Source organism: Symphalangus syndactylus, chromosome 9 (genome assembly GCF_028878055.3).
Source record: "Symphalangus syndactylus isolate Jambi chromosome 9, NHGRI_mSymSyn1-v2.1_pri, whole genome shotgun sequence".
In the NCBI taxonomy this organism is placed as follows: domain Eukaryota; kingdom Metazoa; phylum Chordata; class Mammalia; order Primates; family Hylobatidae; genus Symphalangus; species Symphalangus syndactylus.
The window spans coordinates 90,288,593-90,310,140 of NC_072431.2; the positions used below are offsets into that span (position 1 = coordinate 90,288,593).

At 37.8% G+C, this 21,548-nt stretch overlaps 1 protein-coding gene and 1 long non-coding RNA gene across 5 annotated transcripts in view; one reads left to right on the plus strand and one right to left on the minus strand.

The window, feature by feature from the left end:
• Positions 1-10,437, plus strand: part of LOC129490004 (uncharacterized) — a 28,852-nt gene extending 18,415 nt beyond the window's left edge. The window contains exon 3 of the long non-coding RNA XR_008660138.2: positions 10,371-10,437. This is a non-coding gene — a long non-coding RNA (uncharacterized lncRNA). The remainder of the gene's footprint in view (positions 1-10,370) is intronic.
• The window catches only part of SUGCT (succinyl-CoA:glutarate-CoA transferase), a 769,733-nt gene that overhangs the window by 617,125 nt on the left and 131,060 nt on the right, over positions 1-21,548 (minus strand). For 3 of the 4 annotated variants that reach the window (XM_055293357.2, XM_055293358.2, XM_063609644.1), the window contains exon 8: positions 1,280-1,423. The exons of the other annotated variant lie outside the window; for it this stretch is intronic. In XM_055293357.2, coding sequence (XP_055149332.1) covers positions 1,280-1,423 — 144 coding nt within the window. The remainder of the gene's footprint in view (positions 1-1,279; positions 1,424-21,548) is intronic. 4 annotated transcript variants of the gene reach the window in all.

The following is a 21,548-nucleotide window of genomic DNA, read 5'->3' on the forward strand; positions in this document are numbered from 1 at the left end:
AATTATCTATTCAGAATCAACTTCCACATATGGTACAGCATCTGGGTCTGATCCAGTGAAAAGAAGGCAGAATGTCATTTTGACAGTGAGTTAACCCTTTTATTCCCCCAGTTTAGTATTTAGCACAGCATAACTGATAACTATGGAAATCAGGAATTCTTTATCTGGGGTCTATAAACAGATTTCTGGGAGTTAATCAACTCAAGTGAAAAAAGAAGTGTATCTTTATTTTCATCAACCTCTAAAATTTAGCATTTTATTCTATTATAAATGTAGGTGACAAACCACAAGAGTATTAGCAGTACCTATGACTTGATCACGAATATTATGCATATCTTTGTATCATATTACAATTACTACAGATACCATGAAATATCATTTATGCTCAACATGACTTCAAAATTGTAATAGTGTTATACCCACTATTAGATATTGTGGTTTAATGTGCTAGTAAAAATTATGTATTTTTAATAATGCAAAATTGATTTTTCCATTGAATATATTTCAGTATAAGTAGCTTCCTTTGTAATCCTAAGTACCTCATTTTATGTGTTCAAAAACACAATTGCAAGGAAAAGTCCAGACTTCACCAGACTACCAAAGGGGTTCATGGCACATAAAAGGTGAAGAAACAAGTCAAAATAAGTTACAGAGTACATGTGAAGCAACTATATCTCTTGTCTTTTAAGAAGCAACAGACACATTCTAGTAAAAACAGCCTGGAAAATTTGAGTTCAACAATGATGTCTACATTACAACAAAATCTTCATGGTCTGTGTATTTTAATATGAAAACAAGTACATGGGCCGGGCGCAGTGGCTCACGCACTTTGGGAGGCCAAGGTGGGCAAATCACCTGAGGTCGGGAGTTCGAGACCAGCCTGACCAACAAGGAGAAACCCCATCTCTACTAAAAATACAAAATTAGCCGGGCATGGTGGCACATGCCTGTAACCCCAGCTACTCGGGAGGCTGATGCCGGAGAATCACTTGAACCTGGGAGGCAGAGGTTGCAGTGAGCTGAGATTGTGCCATTGTACTCCAACCTGGGCAACAAGAGCGAAATTCCATCTCGAAAAGAAAAGAAAAGAAAAGAAAAGAAAAGAAAAGAAAAGAAAAGAAAAGAAAAGAAACAAGTATATCAAAACGAAACAGTTTTCATTGTTGTTGTGTTGGTTTTTGTATTGTTTTTGTACATGTGACCATAGAATTTGACCCGAAAAGGTATAACCCAGACACAGTTTTTATAACATCATCTGAAATGTTATTTGGATTGTTACCTGGGATGACAGTAGGTTACAATCAATGAACAGTCCTTTCCCAGTTTTGTATTTTTGTATCAATCCAGCCATAATAGCTCCATATGCATACAGGCCAGTGGCAAGATCAGTCATAGCTACTCCTGGGCGAACTGGATCTCCATTCTGATTTGAAGGTTGGGTTGAGAAAGAAGAAATAATTAAACATTAAAAGAATCATATGATTTCTCAAATCTTCTAATGTGAAATAGAAAAAAGAATTGTCTATTAACTATGCAGACACATACACACAAGAAAGTTAATAAAATAAATTGCTATTGTGAATATCTGTTGGTAATAGGAAAATATTTATATTTACTACATACTTCTCAGTGTATTTCTCTCCCCAATGCCTACTAACCAAACTAAAAATAAAAGATTTTTTAGAAACCGATCTGATGTTTCAATGTTTTAAATTCCTTCTTGATATATTTTATCTTGTTTATACTAAAAAAAATTAATTGAATTTAAATGAGTTAATTTCTTGGGGAGAAAGAGTTAAAGCAGTGTTTTTCTCCTATTGGGTGAGAGGCTCTCTCACGAAAAAAAAAAAAAAGAAGGTAAAAAATCTGGTCAAACCTCCTTATAAGCATGCCAATAGCTGGCAAAAATACTAACAGTGTTTGCTTAATAATTTAAAAAAAGACTATTTACCCATAAAAAGCTGTTAGCAGACTGCCCCTGGATTAGGATTTCTATGATAAACAAACTGAGAATCTCAAGATTTATGGGACATGGAGCACGGGGCACAGGGCATGAGCTTCGCAACTATCTGGGTATAAAATGGAGATGTTTCACAGCCTGTAACACTCCCTACTAATAACTCATATATTTCATTAAGGACCTCATCTACTGCTTTGGGCCGCAGAGTTTTGTCTATTGCAGTAAGAAAGGATCCAGGGGCCTCTCTCAATGTCCCAGACCTGTCTGCTTTTTCTGAGCCTTTTGATTGCTTGTATTCTTGAAATTATAAGGAAAGCTTAATATTGATTAACATCTCCACTTCATGTCAGTCTGATTTGACAATCCAATCCTTGGCCCATATGTAAAGATGTCAGAACAGTACTTGACACAAAATAAAAATCACCTATCAAAATTATCAACATTGTTATTAGTCATTGATATATCAGATAGTTTCTACTTGTCACTACCTTTAATTCTGCTAAGCCTTAAATCGCACAGAATACCTAAAAAAACTCACATTTCATATTTCATCTGGTTGATGCAGTGATTCAATTACCTCCTTATTAAGTCTAGCTTCTGTTGAATCATTTTCAGAAGTTAACTTGTCCTTTTTTTGTAGCCCATCATAAACCATGTTAATTGTTTTGCAAAAGTACTGTTTTGCAAAATAATGTTTAAAGCAAGTAACTTGAGACTGTATAGTAGCTAAACTTATTTTTCCCTGCTTTTCAACACAATTTCAAGGACGATATTGCCATGAAACTTGGAAATGTCTGGCAGTTTACTATTATTATTGTCAAAAGTTGTACTGTAATGCCTTAAATCAATACACTTAAAATTAAATTTGTCATTAGAATTTAAAATTATTTAATGTCTTAAAAGTGAGAGACAAGTTCAAAGTTACATTGACCCTTGAACAACAAAGTTCTGAACTGCATGGATCCACTTATGTGTGGAATTTTTTTTCAGTAAAAGTTACACTAAAGGCTGGGCACAGTGGCTCACACCTGTAATCTCAGCACTTTGGGAGGCCAAGGTGGGTGGATCACCTGAAGTCAGGAGTTCGAGACCAGCCTGGCCAACATGGTGAAACCCCATCTCTACTGAAAATACAAAAATTAGCCAGGTGTGGTGGCACATACATGTAATCCCAGCTACTCAGGAGGCTGAGGCAGGAGAACTGCTTGAACCCGGGAGGCGGAGGCTGCAGTGAGCTGAGATCATGCCACTGCACTCCAGCATGGGTAACAGAGCGAGATTCCATCTAAAAAAAAAAATAATACTACCATATGATCCAGCAATTCCACAACTGGGTAGATATCCAAGAAAGAAGAAAATCAATCACGAAGAGATATGTGCACTCCCATGTTTATTGCAGCACTATTGATAACAGCGGAAATATGGAATAAACCCAAGTGTCCATCAATGGATGAATGGATAAAGAAAATGTGTTCACGCACAGTGGCTCATGCCTATAAATCCCAACACTTTGGAGGCCAAGCAGGAGGATCACTTGAGGCCACGAGTTCAAGATCAGCCTGGGTGACAGAGTAAGACCCTGTGTCTACCAAAAAATACAAAAATTAGCTGGGCATGGTGACACACACCTCTAGTACCAGCTACTTGGGAGTCTGAGGTGCAAAGATCATTTGAGTGCAGGAGTTCCAGGCTGGAATGAGCTATGATCATGCCACTGCACTCCAATCTGGGCAAAAGACTGAGACCCTGTATATATATATATGTCACATTGCAGTTGTTTTTGAAATATATATATATATATATATATATATATATATAGAGAGAGAGAGAGAGAGAGAGAGGAATATTATTCAGCCATAAAAAATTAGCAGGGCAAAGAATAAATTCCTGTCATTTGCAACAATATGGATGTCACTGGAGGACATTAAGTGAAAGAAGCCAAGCACAGAAAGACAAATATCGCATATTCTGACTCAGATGTGGAAGCTAACAAAGTAGATCTCATGAAGATAGAGAGCAGACTGCTGGTTACCAGAGGCTGGGAAGGGTAGGGGGAGGAGAGATGAAGAGAGGTTGATTAGTGGGTACAAACATACACTTAGATGGAAGAAATAAGAATTGTTGTTCAGTAGATCAGTAGGGTGACTATAGCTAACATCAAAAGGCTGTACATTTCAAAATAGTTAGCAGGGAATAATTTGAATGTCCCTAGAACAGAGAAATGGTAAATATTTAAGGTGATGATGGGTATATCAACAGCCCTGATCTGATTATATTAATGTATGGAATGATCACATGAACCCTGAAAACATGTACACCTATTATGTATCGATTTTTAAAAAGCTAAAAAAAAAATGAAACTTCTCAACCTAATAAAGGGCATCTATTAAAAATCATAACCCAGATCACACTTAAAGGTAAAGAACTGAATGTTTTCCCCTAAAATCAAGAACAAGACAAGAGGCCAGGCACGAAGTCTCATTCCTATAATCCCACACTTTGGGAGATTAAAGGGAGGATCACTTAAGCTCAGGAGTTGGAGCCCAGACTGCGCAACATAGTGAGACCCCCGCCTATATATTTTACAAAAGAAAAAAAGTTTTAACTAATTATTTTTTAAAAGAATAAGACAAGGATGTCCACTCTAACCACTTCAATTCAACATTACACTGGAGATATTAGCCAGTGCAGTTAGGGTACAAAATGAAATAAAATGAATTTAGATTGCAAATAAAGAAGTAAAACTATCTCAATTTGCAGATGACCCAGTCTTATATATCAAAAGTCCTAAGGAATCCACTAAAAAACTCTTAGAACTAGTAATTGAGTTAAGCAAGATTGCAAGATAAAAGCCAATATACAAACATCAGTTGTATTCTACACACTAGCAATAAACAAACAAAAAAGAAATAAAGAAAACAATTCAATTTATAATAGAATAAAAAAGAATAAAATACTTAGAAATAAATTTAACAAAAGAAGTACAAACTTATACTCTTAAAATAATAAAATATTGTTGAAAGAAATTAAGACAAAAATAAACCAAAAGACATCTCACAGTCATGGAGCAGAAGAATTAATATTGTTAATATGGCAATGCTTCCCACACCCCTCTGCATATTCAAGGCAATTCTACCTACCAAAATCCTCGATACCTTTTTTGCAGAAATAAAATCTGATCCTAAAAATTCATATGGAAATACCATAAACAAAGAATAACCAATCTAGAAAAAGATCAAGTTAGAGGACTCATAACTTCCAATTTCAAAACTTACTACAAAGCTAGTGTAATAAAGGCACTATGGTACTGGTGGAAGACAGACATATAAACAATAAAAATTCTCACATTTACATCCAATTACTTTTTGACAAGTATGCCAACACAATTCAATTGGAAGAAAATGGTGAAAATAATAAAGTTGGATCCCCTCCTTGTAGTACATACAAAAATTGACTCTAAATGGACCAAAAATCTAAACTTAAGAGCTACAACTATATAACAGAAGAAAATATAGGAGTAAATCTTTACGATATTGGATTTGGCAACAATTTCTTTGATATGACATCAAAAGCACTAGCAACAAAAGAAAAAATAGACAAATTGGACATAATTGAAATTAAAAATATGTGTTTCAAAGGACACCACCAAGAAAGTGAAAGGACAACCCAAAGAATGAGAAAGTTTAGCAAATCATGTACTTGATAAGAAATTTGTACAGAATTTCTTTTTTTTTTTTTTTTTTTTTTTTTTGAGAAAGGGTCTTGCTCCATCACCCAGGCTGAAATCCAATGGCGTAATCTCAGCTCACTGCAACCTCCACCTCCTGGGTTCATGCCATTCTCCTATCTCAGCCTCCCGTGTAGCTGGGACCACAGGCGCACACCACCATGCCCAGTTAATTTTTGTATTTTTGTAGAGACAGGGTCTCCCCACGTTGCCCAGGCTGGTCTTGAATTCCTGGGCTCAAGCGATCCACTGGCCTGGGCCTCCCAAAGTGCTGGGACTAAAGGCATGAGTGATCACACCCAGCCCAGAATTTTTAAAGAACACTTACAACACAAAAATAACAAGAAAAATGGGCAAAAGATCTCAATAGACATTTCTCCAAAGAAAATTTACAAATGGCCATTAAACACATGTAAAGATGCTTAACATCATTAGCCATCAGAGAAATGCAAATGAAAACCACAGTGAGTCTACACCTCAACAATAAAAAGACAAATAATCCCATTTTTTTTAAAATGGGTAGGTCAGGCGCAGTGGTTCATACCTGTGATCCCAGCACTTTGGGAGGCTGAAGCCGGAGGACTCCTTGAGCTCAGGAGTTTGAAACCAGCCTAGGCAAAAAAAGCAAGTCCACATCTCTACAATAAATACAAAAATTAGCCAGACATAGTGGTGCACACCTGTGGTCCCAGCTACTAGGGACACTGAGGCAAAAGGATTGCTTGAACCCGGGAGGTGGATGTTGCAGTGAGCTGAGATTCCACCACTGCACTCTAGCCTGGGTAACAGAGCGAGACTCTGTCTCAAAAATAAAAAATAAAAAATAAAATAAAAAATAAAAAACTAAAAATTGAAGTTAAATGGGCAAAGGTTTTAAAGACACATTTCTCCAAAGAACGTAGATACAAATGACCAATAGGCACATGAAAAGATATTCAACATCATTAGTTGTCAGAGAAATGTAAATTAAAACCACAATGAAATACTACTTCACACTCACAAGGATGACTATCATAAAAAAAGGGAGATAATAACAAGTGTCAAGAAGGATGTGAAGAAATGGAGCCTTCATGTACTATTGGTGGGACTGTGAAACACGGTAGTCACTGTGATAAACAGTCTGGCAGTTCCTCAAAAAGTTAAATATAGAGTTACCATATGACCCAGCAATTTCACTACTAGGTATATACCCAAGAAGATGAAAGCATGGGCTGGGCGCATTGGCTCATGCCTGTAATCCCAGCACTTTGGGAGCCTGAGGCGGGCGGATCACGAGGTCAGGAGTTCAAGACTAGTCTGGCTAACATGGTGAAAACCCATCTCCCCTAAAAATACAAAAATTAGCCGGGCATGGTGGTGCACGCCTGTAATCCCAACTACTCAGGAGTCTGAGGCTTGAACCCAGGAGGCAGAAGTTGCAGTGGGCCAAGATTGCACCACTGCACTCCAACCTAGGGGACAGAGCAAGACTCCAATTCGAAAAAAAAAAAAAAAATTTAAAACAAGAAAATGAAAGCCTGTGTCCTCACAAAAAGCTTAGACACAAATTTTTATAGCAGCATTATTATAATAGCCTAAGAACAGAAATAACCCAAATGTCCATCAAATGATAACAGATAACGTGTGGACTAGCCATACGGTGGGATATTTTAGGCAACAAAAAAGAAACAAACTACTCTACTAATACAATACGGTGGGATATTTTAGGCAACAAAAAAACAAATTATTCTACTAATACATGGAAGCACTTTAACAAATATTATGCTAAATGAGAGAAGGCAGTCACAAAAGGCTGCATATTATATAATTCCATTTATATGAACTGTCCAGAACAGGCAAATCCATAGAGACAGAAGGTAGATTAGCCAGGGGCTGGGAGGAGGCAGGAGTAGGGAATGACCACAAATAGGTAAGAGGTTTCTTTATGGGGTGATGAAAACGTTCTAAAATTGACTGTTGTAAGGTCGCAAAACCCGTGAAGTATACTAAAAGCCACTGAATTGTACACTTTAAATGGGTGAGTTGTATAGTATATGGATTATATCCATAAAGCTGTTGTATTTTTAAACTCCATAATTCTGATAATTAAATGAAGCAGAAAAAATAAAGTTTAAAAAAAATCTTTAAAGACCTGTTTAAAATCATGTATTTAGTAAAAATTCTAGAAGTTTTCTTTCATTCAAGGCTATTGTGTTATTTCATTTACTTATTTCAATGAAGTTTTATTTCATTCAAGGGTAACAATAACTAAAGAAGGGGTACCATTCACTCCTTAGTACAATTCCGAGGTGACTATGCTCATACTGTGAAAATGTCTTATAAATATATTCCTGTCATTGAAAAGTTGTCAGAATGCCAGAGAAATAAGAAAGCAAAAATAAATTACCATTTAGTGAGTAGAAATTCCCACAGAGAACGACACTGTGGCTGTAAAGTGCCTAAGTATTCCCAGGTGCAATAAGACAAAATCAGAGAAGGGGCTATGTATCTACAAGGTACAACCCCCTTACACATCTGGAACTCCACAGAGCCCTGCTGCTACGGCAGTACAAAACAATGTCTCCCTTCTCCTTAACTCTGGGATGAATGGGGTGGTATTGTCTCTATCATGGGTAAAGGGATTCATTACTCAAAATCTTTAGTAAAAATACATCGAAAAAAATGGGTAATTCACAAACCTTGTTAAGCAATATGCCTGAGAATCTCACCATAATTTATTAGAAGTGGACTTAAACTCATATATAGACTTTTAAACATCAAGTAATATTTTATTTTATTAAATTATAGCTCTAGAAATTGATAGTACAATTTTTATTTTGTTCATGGTCACTTAGAAACAGTTTTAAATGTATTTAGCTCTTTTAACGAATTAATGTAACCCTTTTGTCAGAGAGATTTATGACAATTTTGCTGTAAAAGTAACAGATATGACTGTCATCAATAAAGACAAGAAAGGGAAGAGTCTCTAGTGAACACAAGACGTACAATTATAGTGTGAGGACAAAGTACTAAATAAAAATATTAAAAGTCTTCTGATTATTAACTTTCCATATGTATTCATGTATTTCTCTATTTTCACTGTTCCCAATGTTATTTTCTTTTCTTTTCTTCTTTTTCTTTTTGGTTTTTTGTTTGTTTGTTTTTGTTTTTTTAGATGGAGTCTTGCTCTGTCTCCCAGGCTGCAGTGCAGTGGCACGATCTCGGCTCCCTGCAACCTCCACCTCCTGGCTTCAAGTGATTCTTCTGCCTCAGCCTCCCGAGTAGCTTGGGACTACAAATGCGTGCCACCATGCCTGGCTAATTTTTGTATTTTTAGTAGAGATGGGGTTCCACCATATCGGCCAAGTTGGTCTCAAACTCCTGACCTCATGATCTGCTCGCCTTGGCCTCCCAAAGTGCTGGGATTATAGACGTGAGCCATCATGCCCAGCCCCCAGTGGGTTATTTTCTTATACTCTGTCATCCCCCATTCATTCATGTATTCAAAAACTCACTAAAAGTAAAAGCTGACCATTAGTGGAAAAACCACTCAAATCTGAATAAGGTGCAGTTTAGATAAAAGAATTGTATCAATGATAATTTCTTAGTTTTGATCATAGCTCTACAGTTTTGAAAATGTTAACATTAAAGCAAATGGAGTGAAGAGTATAGGCACTCTACTATTTGTGCAACTTTTTTGATAGGTATAAAACTATTTTAGGCCAGGCGCAGTGGCTCACACCTGTAATCCCAGCACTTTGGGAGGCCGAGGCAGGCGGATCACCTGAGGTCAGGAGTTCCAGACCAGCCTGATCAACATGGAGAAACTCCCTCTCTACTAAAAATACAAAATTAGCCAGGCATGGTGGCAAGCACCTGTAATCCCAGCTACTCAGGAGGCTGAGGCAGGAGAATCACTTGAATCCGGGAGGCGGAGGTTGCGGTGAGCCGAGATCATGCCATTGAACTCCAGCCTTGGCAACAAGAGCAAAACTCAACTCAAAAAAAAAAAAAAAGAAAGAAAAGAAAAAGAAAAAAAGAAACTATTTCAAAATTTAAAAGTTAAAAAATAAAACCTGAAATTCCTTCTTTAAAAATTGATCATTTTGAAATGGCAGAAATGGTTTAGTGGTTTTTATTTATTTATTTTTTTGATTATGCAATCTAGAGATGAAGGGGAAAAACCACACCACTACTTGTGAAGGTTTGTGTTTTTTGTTTTTGTGTGTGCGTGTTTTTTTTTTTTTTTTTTTTTTTTTTTTTTTTTTTTTTTTTTTTTTTTGAGACAGAGTCTTGCTCTGCTGCCCAGGCTGCAGTGCAGGGGCATGATCTCAGCTCACTGTGGCCTCTGCCTCCTAGGTTCAAGCGATTCTCCTGCCTCATTTTCCCAAGTCTCTGGGATTACAGGCACATGCCATCATGCCCTGCTAATTTTTGTATTTTTAGTAGAGACGGGGTTTCATCATGTTGGCCTGGTCTCGATCTCATGGCTTAAAGTGATCTGCCTGTCTCAACATCCCAAAGTGCTGGCATTACAGGCCTGAGTCACTGCACCCAGCCAAAGGTTTTTTTGTTTGTTTGTTTCCTTTACATCCCGATCTCTTAAATTACAAAATTAAGTATTTTAACAGATTACTTACATACACAATTTAACAATTTTTAACATTTTTATTCATTTCTCTATGCTCTTCCCACTACATTCAGAGCTTGCCAAATGAAATAAGGAAGGAAAAAAGAAAGAAATGAGAGAAGGAAGAAAAGAAGGAGGGGGGAAAGAGGGACAGCGTGAAAAAAAATCATGTGTTTTTCTAAGTTTCTAAAATCTTGTTTTGTTAAAAAGTACATCAAAGCTGTAAATCAATTTGGGCATATGTTCAATAAAGAAGCATGAATTTGAAAAGTCGCCAAGCATTTTTCTCTTGTTACATTACTCAACCTAATTACTTCATAAAACAACAAAAGTGTTAAAACTTTTTTTAAGTAGTTGGCTTCATTTCTAAAATAAAAAATCATTCTTAAATGTATCTGTGTCCCTATGTTATATCTTTATTTCATACTGAGTCATTCATTATACTAATGTAATCTACAGAAATTTTTTTTTGTATCCTGGGGCACACAAAATTTTTAATAAACTACTTTCTAAAATATAAATTTTTCTAGCATTTACTAACCGCACAACCTTTGGAGAAGTTCTTGGCCTTTCTTAGTTTTTTTCTCAGTTGTCAAATATGGGTAATGACAAAATCTACTTCAGTATTTGGTATGAGAATTAAGTAAGAAAAGGTGTATAAAAGCACTTGATGAAGGTAAAAGGCTGCACAAATGAGACTTTTTATAAGATACTTGGTGTGATGATGGGACACCCATCAGAATGACTTCACAATAGTACAGGGCAGAGAGACGAGATGAGAATCTCAATCAAGGACAAGTGGAGGCCATGGATTCAAGAGATACTTAGAAACTTGAATTCAGAGACTTTGATTATTGATCAGTTGGGGAGAGTAAAAAATGAAATAAATTTGGGGAAACAATCAACAGGAAATTAAGTTTTTTAATATGAAGGTAGCATTTTCATTGTTAAAACCACTATTCTCATGACTTGTAGCCCTAACTAGTAGGAAAACTGTCTTTAGTGGAATTGCAAGCATAGAGAACAAAGAATGGAATATTCAGATCAAATGAGGGTTTCCGTGCACACAGAACACAAGTCCTCACAGTCACTGCATTCACACTTCATGGGCACAGACTCTGCAACTACACAGCATCTGAACCTTCTGTTCCAAACACACACTCTACTTGAACCACTAATTGATACTAAAAATATGCTTACAGACATTCACATACAAATTTCCACAAACTAACATTCCCCTACTTGAAGGAAATTCCATTTACTAACTGAAAACACTGAACTCCACTCCTTCCACTGCCTCATCTATAAACAGGCATAACAAAGTCTATTACTTATGTACCTCAGTAACACTATGGAGTCCTCCGGTCTAAATCACACCATGTTAGAACTTGAAAGGATCCTGTAGTTCAATCCTCTTATCAGTGGAGGTAAACAAGCAGGAAAGTACACGAGTTGTTTAGAGATCAGTGTCTACTAATTCCTGACAAACACAGCCCTAATAAGACAGAGAAAAGAGTCTTAACACTACAAAGCACTAAATTTAGGCTATAAGTGGTGAACGATCCCAACAAGAGAAAGGTCTTTACATTGCAGACTAGAACAGGAAGATCATTTTTCTTCAATACACCCTGAAAGACTTGAAGCTCCCAGCTCATTCCTCACCCGTACACCTCCAGCTAAACCTCAACAAACCACAAACCAGAAAGAAAAAAAAAAATGACAAATTGAGACCCCAGAAGAAAGGAAGAAAAAAGAAGGACTGACGGGAAGGGGGAAAGAAGAAAGCAAAAACTCTCTCTGATCTTCATCGCAGGTGGACTCACCATATTAGCCAGACAACTCAAGGGAAAATGTAACAAAGTGATTTGTGTCATTCTCTGGATCCCTTGTAAGTGCCTGATTACCTAATATTATTAATGTCTTTGTAATACTATACTAAAATTTTCTGCCCTTCCAAACATGAAAAGTATGAACTTATAGATCATAATATCATATAGTCAAATTTTAGCATCTAACTTACTCTACACAAGGCTTACAAGCAAGCAATCCTTGTTACAGATGAGGAGCTAAGGAGTCAGTTTAAATAAATAATGTGAGATGTTAAGTAGCAAAGTCAAGATGAGACCCCAAATCAATTTATCCAAAAACTGCTGCCTATACCACATTGCTGGATTCAGATGCCTTCCTCAGGGCTTCATGATCAGGTTTGGATTAAATATTTTGTATTTAGTAAACTAATAAGAAGCTATATTCAGATCTCTTTCACATCTGTAACATGTATGCTTCCAACATCATGTTTTTCAAAGTGCTTTAACACATGTTGTCACATTTAACACTAAAAGATAATTTTATAAGTGCCAATATTATCATTATTTTACAATTCATGAAAGAAATATTTAGGCTGGGCACTGTGGCTCATGCCTGTAATCCCAACATTTTGGGAGGCCAAGATAGGCAGATCACTTAAAGTCAGGAGTTCAAGACCAGCCTAGCCAACATGGTGAAACCCCATCTCTTCTAAAAATACAAAAATTAGCCAGATGTGGTGGCACGCACCTGTGATCTCAGCTACTGGGGAGGCTGAGGCAGCAGAATCACCTGAAAACAGGAGGCAGAGTTTGCAGTGAGCTGAGATGGCACCACTGCACTTCAGCCTGGATAACAGAGCAAGACTCTGTCTCAAAACAAAGAAATATTTAGACAACAAATTAACTTGTCAAAGTCAGAGGGAGTAAATGATACAACTAGAACTCAGGAATTCTGATCCAAAAGCTTCTGTTCTTTTTGCTACCATCTTTTCTCCATATATTGTTTTATTATACATCAATATTCCTCATCTTTCCTTTTCACACAATCACTAAACAGCAAAAATTTTAAATGTGTGAGTTAATTTGTCATTTCTACAACTGCAGTCAAGAAATAATAGGCCCTAATATGTTCTTTTTTTTTTTTTTTTTTTTTTTTTTTTGAGACAGAGTCTTGCTCTGTCGCCCAGGCTGGAGTGCAGTGGCATGATCTTGGCTCACTGCAAGCTCTACCTCCAGGGTTCACGCCATTCTCCTGCCTCAGCCTCCCGAGTAGCTGGGACTACAGGCGCCCACCACCACACCCAGCTAATTTTTTTTTCTTGTATTTTCAGTAGAGACGGGGTTTCACTGTGTTAGCCAGGATGGTCTCGATCTCCTGACCTCATGATTTGCCTGCCTCGGCCTCCCAAAGTGCTGGGACTACAGGCGTGAGCCACCATGCCCAGCCAGCATGTCTTGTTCTTTGCAAATCAAGTGAACTGCAAACAATCTAATGTACCTACAGAGAAACATGCTTTTACCACTCAGAGATCAGGCAGGATGGGCACGTTCAGGGAGGTATGGCCATAGATGCTTTTACCATCTGAACAATGTAAACCAAAACTTTTTTCAGAAAATAATTGAAAGAATCAATTCATTGGCAGCCTACATTGAACAATACACAAAACCACAAATTTCCGAAAATGCCTTAATACTTCAATCACACTATTTTCTTGTCTACTGACTGAAAACCATCTCAATCATTTTTACTAAGCTCCCACAGTGAGATGCCCAAAATATCATCTAGCTGGCTGCCCTCATGAGTTTAAATAGAGTAAGACTGGGAGAAAATGAAATGGAAGGTTGGGGAATTGTGATATTTTAAGGAATAGATTAAGAAATAATTTCAAAAATTATTTTATATCTTTCCATGCTGCTCTTCAAGAAAAGTTTCTTAGTTACAGTTTCTGTGCTACAGCTTTCTGCACTGATGGATCAGAGGGTAGAAAGAATAAATGTAAAAGCCAATGGCTGCAACTTCTGAAACAAAACATTTATATCCACTAAGATCTGTGTAGAAACAATCTTGCATTTAATAGGCATCCTCTGAACTCATTCATAAAAAACTTTTAAAGAGACATTTGGTCTAACTCCCTGCCTTTAGGTAGGTAAATTTCTAAGTCATCTAGGAGAGATGCTCATACCTCTCTTTAAATATCTCCAGAGGACCAAGAAGAGTTACCGAGTGTCTATTACATGCCAGGCAAGCGCTACAATGGGGAAAGGAGCTAGCATTGTTTCCTCTGTTTGTCTACACATTATCTCATTGAATCTTAGTACATGTGTTGGGATACATGTTAGTATTCTCACTCTTACAAATGAAAAAATAATGAGGCTGACAGACGTTAACTGGGACTAAGATTCCAAGCCAGGACTGTCTGAAGGCCCAAGATCTTTCTACTCCATCATGCTAATAGAAACTGCGTGACCTGGACCCATTTCTTTATCTATTGGAAGATTCATTGCCCTAGTGGTCAAAGAGCTCTTCATTAGGTAACTAAAACCTCTTCTCTGATATGAGCTAATATTCTCTTATTCATCGTTCTATGAATAATAACAATAACTGCTCCACACCTTCCCCCATAAAAATAGATTAAAACAGACATAAAATCATTTATTTGCCTTATCCAAGGCAAAAACTCCAGTCCCTACAGACTTTCACTGGAGAAAGTCTACTTTATATCCCTGAAATCATTTTGGCCATTTTTCTTCTCCAATTATAACAACTTTTTCAAAGCATTATGACCCAAATGAACACAACACTCTGAAAAGTAACTGAGATAGAAAAAATAAGTGGAGGTAGGGTTCCTTTCTTTAATAAAATTCAGAAAGTAAAAATAGGCCAGGCACGGTGGCTCACACCTGTAATCCCAGCACTTTGGGAGGCCAAGGTGGGTGGATCACCTGAGGTCAGAAGTTCGAGACCAGCCTGGCCAACTGAAAATACAAAAATTAGCCAGGCGTGGTGGCACGCACCTGTAGTCCCAGCTACTCGAGAGGCTGAGGCATGAGAATCCCTTGAACCCAGAAGGCAGAGGTTGCAGTAAGCCGAGATCACTCCATTGCACTCCAGCCTGGGCAACAGAGTGAGACACCATCTCAAAACAAAACAAAACAAAAGGTTTTTAATCCCTACCTCAAAGCTGAATATTTTTTCCAAACATTTGTACCGTATTTTTCCAAATATTCACAACCCAGAAATTCTCAGTTCACATTATCTGAGTACAAGGTTTTATCTATTAAGAAAGGCTCTCCTTTTAAGCGTGTAGCTTAAAGAACTCTAGAAGGAATCAAGTGCCATAGCTATGGCTACCATGTAGCAGCTTCTTATTATCAAACTGAAGCTGAATCTTTCCTAGAACAATTAAAGATTCCAAATTCATATACAGCAAATAATCAATAAGCACCAACTCCATGGTGGGTCTATGTTATATTCTAGATATACAAAAGGAATGTCCCAAAGACTCTCTCTCAATTCAGCTACTAATATTCTAAAGAGGGAGACAAACAGATATATATTAGCAGCATAAGTAAAAACATATAGAAGCACAGAGGGAAAAAATGGCAAAACAAATCTAACAGAGTTAAGAACCATGTCATAAAGGATGGGTAGAAGTCCTGCACACCTAGTAGTGCTCTCAATAGAAGCACTATTGGCATTTTGCAAGAAAAATTCAGATTCATGGGCCTGTCCCATACATTAAGGATGTTTAATCCATACCCCAAGCACTAATGTCAATAACAAATGAAATATCCCACATATCATTTTAAAATTTCCCTAGAGTTTTACTATCTCCAGATGAAAACCATTGCTAGAGCCTAGGATACTTCAAGCTCAGAACTGACATAGTGAACAGACCCACTATCCTATTGCTTCTTAATTATGAACAGTAGCAGGGAAAGTGAAGCTAGGAGTTCAATGACTAAATAAATGAGTGAAAGTGTTTAAAATATTAAAAGAGCTAATAAGGTCAAGAAATTTGTGATACAAAAGATGCAATTAGAGAATAAAACCAAAAATAGAATCTTCACAAATAACACAAAATACAAAAATGTGGATATATGAGTGGGTTGAGCAAACGAATGTCAGTAAGTAAAGATAACCATACAACTGGCATCTAAATAAGACTACAAATTACAGCGTGGTTTCACATATACCTCATGTGATGCTGCACCATCACTTTATAACCATGTATTTGTTCTTTTATTGTATATATGTACTGTGTACAACATGATATTTTGAAACATATGCACATCATAGAATGGCTCCACCAAGCTAATTAACAAATGCATTACTTCATATATGATAACACTTAAAAATCTACTCTCTCAGAGATTTTCAGGAATACAATACAGTCGCATATCTACAGTTGGCCCTGCAGAACACAAATATATGCAAATTGACCCTCAGTATATATGTATCCCTCAATCTGCATTTGATTGAAAAAACTCCACATATAAGTGGGCCCGCACAGTTCAAATTAATGTTATTCAAGGGTCAACTGTACATTAAGTATAGTAACTATGTTGTACAATAGATCTCTTGAACTTATTCCTCCTAGCTAAATCTTTATATCCTTTGACCAACATCTCCCTAACCTGCCCTCTTCCCCAGGCCTCTGGTAACCACCATTCTACTCTCTACATCTATGAGTTAGACATTTTCAGATTCCATATATAAGTGAGGTCATGTGGTGTTTATCTTCTGTGCCTGGCTTATTTCACTTAGATTAATGTCCTTCAGGTTCACTTATGTTATAACACGTGACAAGAATTCTTGTTTTTTCTAAGGCTGAATAGTATTCCATTGCATATATATATACCATGTTTCTTTATCCATTTATTCATTCATTCATGGACACTTAAGTTGATGCTGCAATGAACATAGGAGTGCACATTATCTCTTCCACATTACTGATTTCATTTCACTTGAGTATATGCCCAATGATGGGGTTGCTGGATCATATAGTTGTTCTACTTTTAATTTTTTGAAGAGCTTCCATACTGCTTTCCATAATGGCCATATTAATTTACATAGCCACTAACAGCCATCACTTTACAACTTTACAATTACCAGTTAAAAAACATATTTTCCTGGCCGGGCGTGGTGGCTCATGCCTGTAATCCCAGCACTTTGGGAGGCCGAGGCAGGTGAATCACGAAGTCAGGAGTTCGAGACCAGCCTGATCAACATGGTGAAACTCTGTCTCTACTAAAACTACAAAAATTAGCTGGAGATGGTTGCACACTCCTGTAATCCCAGCTACTCAGGAGGCTGAGGCAGGATAATCGCTTGAACCTGGGAGGTGGAGGCTGCAGTGAGCCAAGATCACGCCATTGCACTCCAGCCTAGGCAACAGAGTGAGACTCCATCTCAAAAAAAAAAAAATTAAAAACATATTTTCCCTATTTTACAGATGGAAAAACTGAAGTTAGAGAATTTGTCTAATGTTACACCAAATGACAGAATGAAAATTCAAACCCAGATTTTCTGATTCCTATGACTGTTCAATAAAGGTGTTAAATAGGTCTTCAATGAAGATGCTAAAACTGCTCAAAGTAATGACAGGACATGAACTTAAAAAGAAAACTGTAAGAGTCAAGGTTCTCAGATTACATGGCAGAGGAGAGAAAAGGCCAGGATGTTTGTTACCTATGATGGTGGGAAAGAGAGTATGTGCACAGATTTTATAGAAGTGGAGTGGATGTTGGCATAGGTTGTAGAACCATGACTAGATGTCAAGGTAGACAGCAAGAAGCCTGGGACACCATCCCTGGTTCAGTGTTTGCAGAAAGTGGAGTAGCCAGGAATGAGCATCCTCCAGTTCAAAGTAATTTAAAACCATTATCCCAATCTATACTCTTGCTATATTGTTCATGATACTTAAATTTCCTTTTTTTTTTTTTTCTGAGATGTAGTCTTGCCCTGTCACCCAGGCTAGAGTACAGTGGCATGATATCGGCTCACTACAACCTCCACCTCCCGGGTTCAAGTGATTCTCCCACCTCAGCCTCCTGAATAGCTGGATTACAGGCACCCGCCATCATGCCTGGCTAATTTTTGTATTTTTGTAGAGACAGGGTTTATGCATGTTGGCCAGGCTGGTCTTGAACTCCTGGCCTCAGGTGATTCGCCCGCCTCAGCCTCCCAAAGTGCTAGGATTACAGGCATGAGCCACCACACCCAGCCTTAAATTTTCTTTTTAACCTACAACATTGAAACAAACCATTTATATTAACATTTACTTTAGTCCTTCCTCCTGGTTTACTTTTTAAAAAGAACCTTTCTCTTTTATTTTTAACATTTCTTTGAAATGTTTTTCTGGGATTTCTGGTGCTTATAAACCAACTCAATATTACAGATTCCAGCGTACCAGTGCCATATATAGATAAACTATGATGATCTTATTTCTCTGTAACGTGAAACAAAAATGAACACAGCTCAAAATGATATTGACAATATCAAGGGAATCAACATCAAGAAATAATTGTTACATAGAATGCTCAATAAAAATAACGTATTCTATCTTAAAAAATTAAAAAACAAAAAAATACAAAAATTTGCCAAGTGTGGTGGCACATGCCTGTAATTCAGCTATTCAGGAGACTGAGGGAGGAGAATCGCTTAAACCCATGAGGCAGAGGTTGCAGTGAACCAAGATCACACCACTGCACTCCAGTCTGGACGACAGAGAGAGACTCCACCTAAAAAATACAAATAGAAATAAAAATAGGCTGGGCGCAGTGGCTCATTCCTATAATCTTTAGGAGGCCAAGGTGGGTGAATCACTGGAGGTCAGGAGTTCGAGACCAGCCCGCCCAACGTGGTGAAACCCCATCTCTGTTAAAAATATGAAAATTAGCTGGGTGTGGTAGTGGGCATCTGTAGTCCCAGCTACTCAGGAGGCCGAAGCAAGAGAATCACTTGAACCCGGGAGGTGGAGGTTGCAGTGAGCCGAGATGGCACCACTGCACTTCAGCCTGGGTGACAGAGTGAGACTCTGTCTCAAACAAAAAAGTAAAAAATAAAAATAAAAAATTATGTATTCCAAATGTGATTACATTTGCAAGACTCTTTAGATCTAAAGATGCCAACAAATAACTGTTTCCATAACAAGGACTATTGACCATTGAGAATCAACATTCCCAGTCCAAACAAAGGGCCTGAATCTCTCTCTCCCCCAAAAAGGAAATACACCAGCATCCTCATTCCTCACCCTATGTAACTCCAATGTGAAATTATTTAGATGAGAAAATTTTTAAGCATTTTCCTCAAATAATGTCTCTGATCTCATTTATTTATTCTGCTTCGACCAGCAACAGCACTATTTATAGGTAACCAAAAGATACCTATAAATCAGCTGTAGCTGACCTGGGGTGCCTTCATTGCTACGGCTCTTACTATGGAATCTTCACTGTATAGAGAAGGCCAAAAACTACTAAGAGCCAAAACCAACCCTCTTAGCCATAAGGAACTGAAAACAAGGAACAGGCTGAAATTTCATCTGTATCTGGTCCCAGAAAGGACCTTAATCCACAACCCAAAAATGTCAGGGGAAAGGAAATTCTAAATATAAATCCCATTGACTCTTGAGACACGCAAATCATCTCTTCCTCTCCATTTTTCTCTCAGAAACAACCATGCAATTATACTTTTCTTAAATAAATTCCAATGGGATCATAAAATTTAAAGAAATTTAGATTTCATGAGATGACAATAAATTTAACCCTGATTAACTCTGTCCAGGAGAGTGGTGGAGCAAGATGGTGGAATAAAAATCTCCACTGACCATCCCCCAACATGCATACACAAGGAGTTAACAACTATCTACACCTTCATAAGAACCAAAAATCAGGTGAGCACTCATAGTACCTGGTATTAACTCTGTCCATTATATTTACCAAATGAATAGATAATTTCAAAGATCTATGTACAAGATGGCAGTAGATCAAGACCAAGGTCCAATCTCTCCTTCTTAGACTGTGATGGTGAAAATAAAATATCAAGGAGCAATGAGATTACAAATGAAGGAAAATATGCAAAGCTACAGATCATAAACAAACAATGCAGATGGTTCTTTTTTTTTTTTTTTTTTGAGACAGAGTCTCACTTAGCCGCCCAGGCTGGAGTGCAGTGGCGCGATCTCGGCTCACTGCAACCACCCTCTCCCAGGTTCAGGTGATTCTACCGTCTCAGCCTCCTAAATAGCTGGGATTACAGGCATGCACCTTTATGCCCGGCTAATTTTTGTATTTTAGTAGAGCTGGGGTTTCCTCATGTTGGCCAGGCTAGTCTTGAACTCCTGACCTCAGGTGATCCGCCAGCCCCGGCCTCCCGAGGTGCTAGGATTACAGGCGTGAGCCACTGTGCCCAGCCTCAGCCTGTTATTTTCAACACTTTCATTGAGCCAGGCAAAAATAAACCATCTCTTACCTAATCCTTCTACCAGTGTTTTTTCTCTTGCAATTTATGGACAAGTTCAAACTGAAGACATACCCTTTCCAGGATTCTTTTCTTTTTTTTTTTCAGATGACGTTTCACTCTTGTTGCCTAGGCTGGAGTGCAATGGTAAGATCTCGGCTCACCGCAACCTCCACCTCCCAGGTTCAAGTGGTTCTCCTGCCTCAGCCTCCCAAGTAGCTGGGATTACAGGTGACTGCCACCACGCATGGCTAGTTTTCTATTTTTAGTAGAGACAGGGGTTTCTCCATGTTGGCCAGGCTGGTCTCTAACTCCCAACCTCAGGTGATTCCCCCCAACCTCGGCCTTCCAAAGTGCTGGGATTACAGGTGTGAGCCACTGCACCCGGCCAACATATCCTTTCATTACTATTCTTTTTCAAACTTTAAAGCAAATATTTTATTTGGGTCACATAAAAACTAAAAGATCATTACCATGAATGTGCTAAATTATTGAAAAATAAATTTTTTTCTGTAAAAAAAGAGCAGGTACATTTTATTTAAAAGGCACTTGAATGATAGAAGAATATAACAGAGGTAAAACCTGACATTTGAAACTACAGAAGATTGCATGATCTTTTACAAAATAAATAAATTGTTGGCTGGCATGGTGCTGGTGGCTGACACCTGTAATCCCAGCACTTTGGGAGGCCAAGGCAGGTGGATCACTTGAGGTCAGGAGTTTGAGACCAGTCTGGCCAACATGGTGACACCCCACCTCTACTAAAAAATACAAAAATTAGCGGGGCGTGGTGGTGAGCACTTGTAATCCCAGCTACTCAGGAGGCTGAGACACGAGAATTGCTTGAACCCAGGCGGCAGAGGTTGCGGTGAGCTGAGATCACACCACTGCACTCCAGCCTGGGCGATAGAACAAGATTCCGTTGCAAAAAAATAAATAAGTAAATAAATAGGTAAATTTTTAACAAGCATTAGATATTTCAG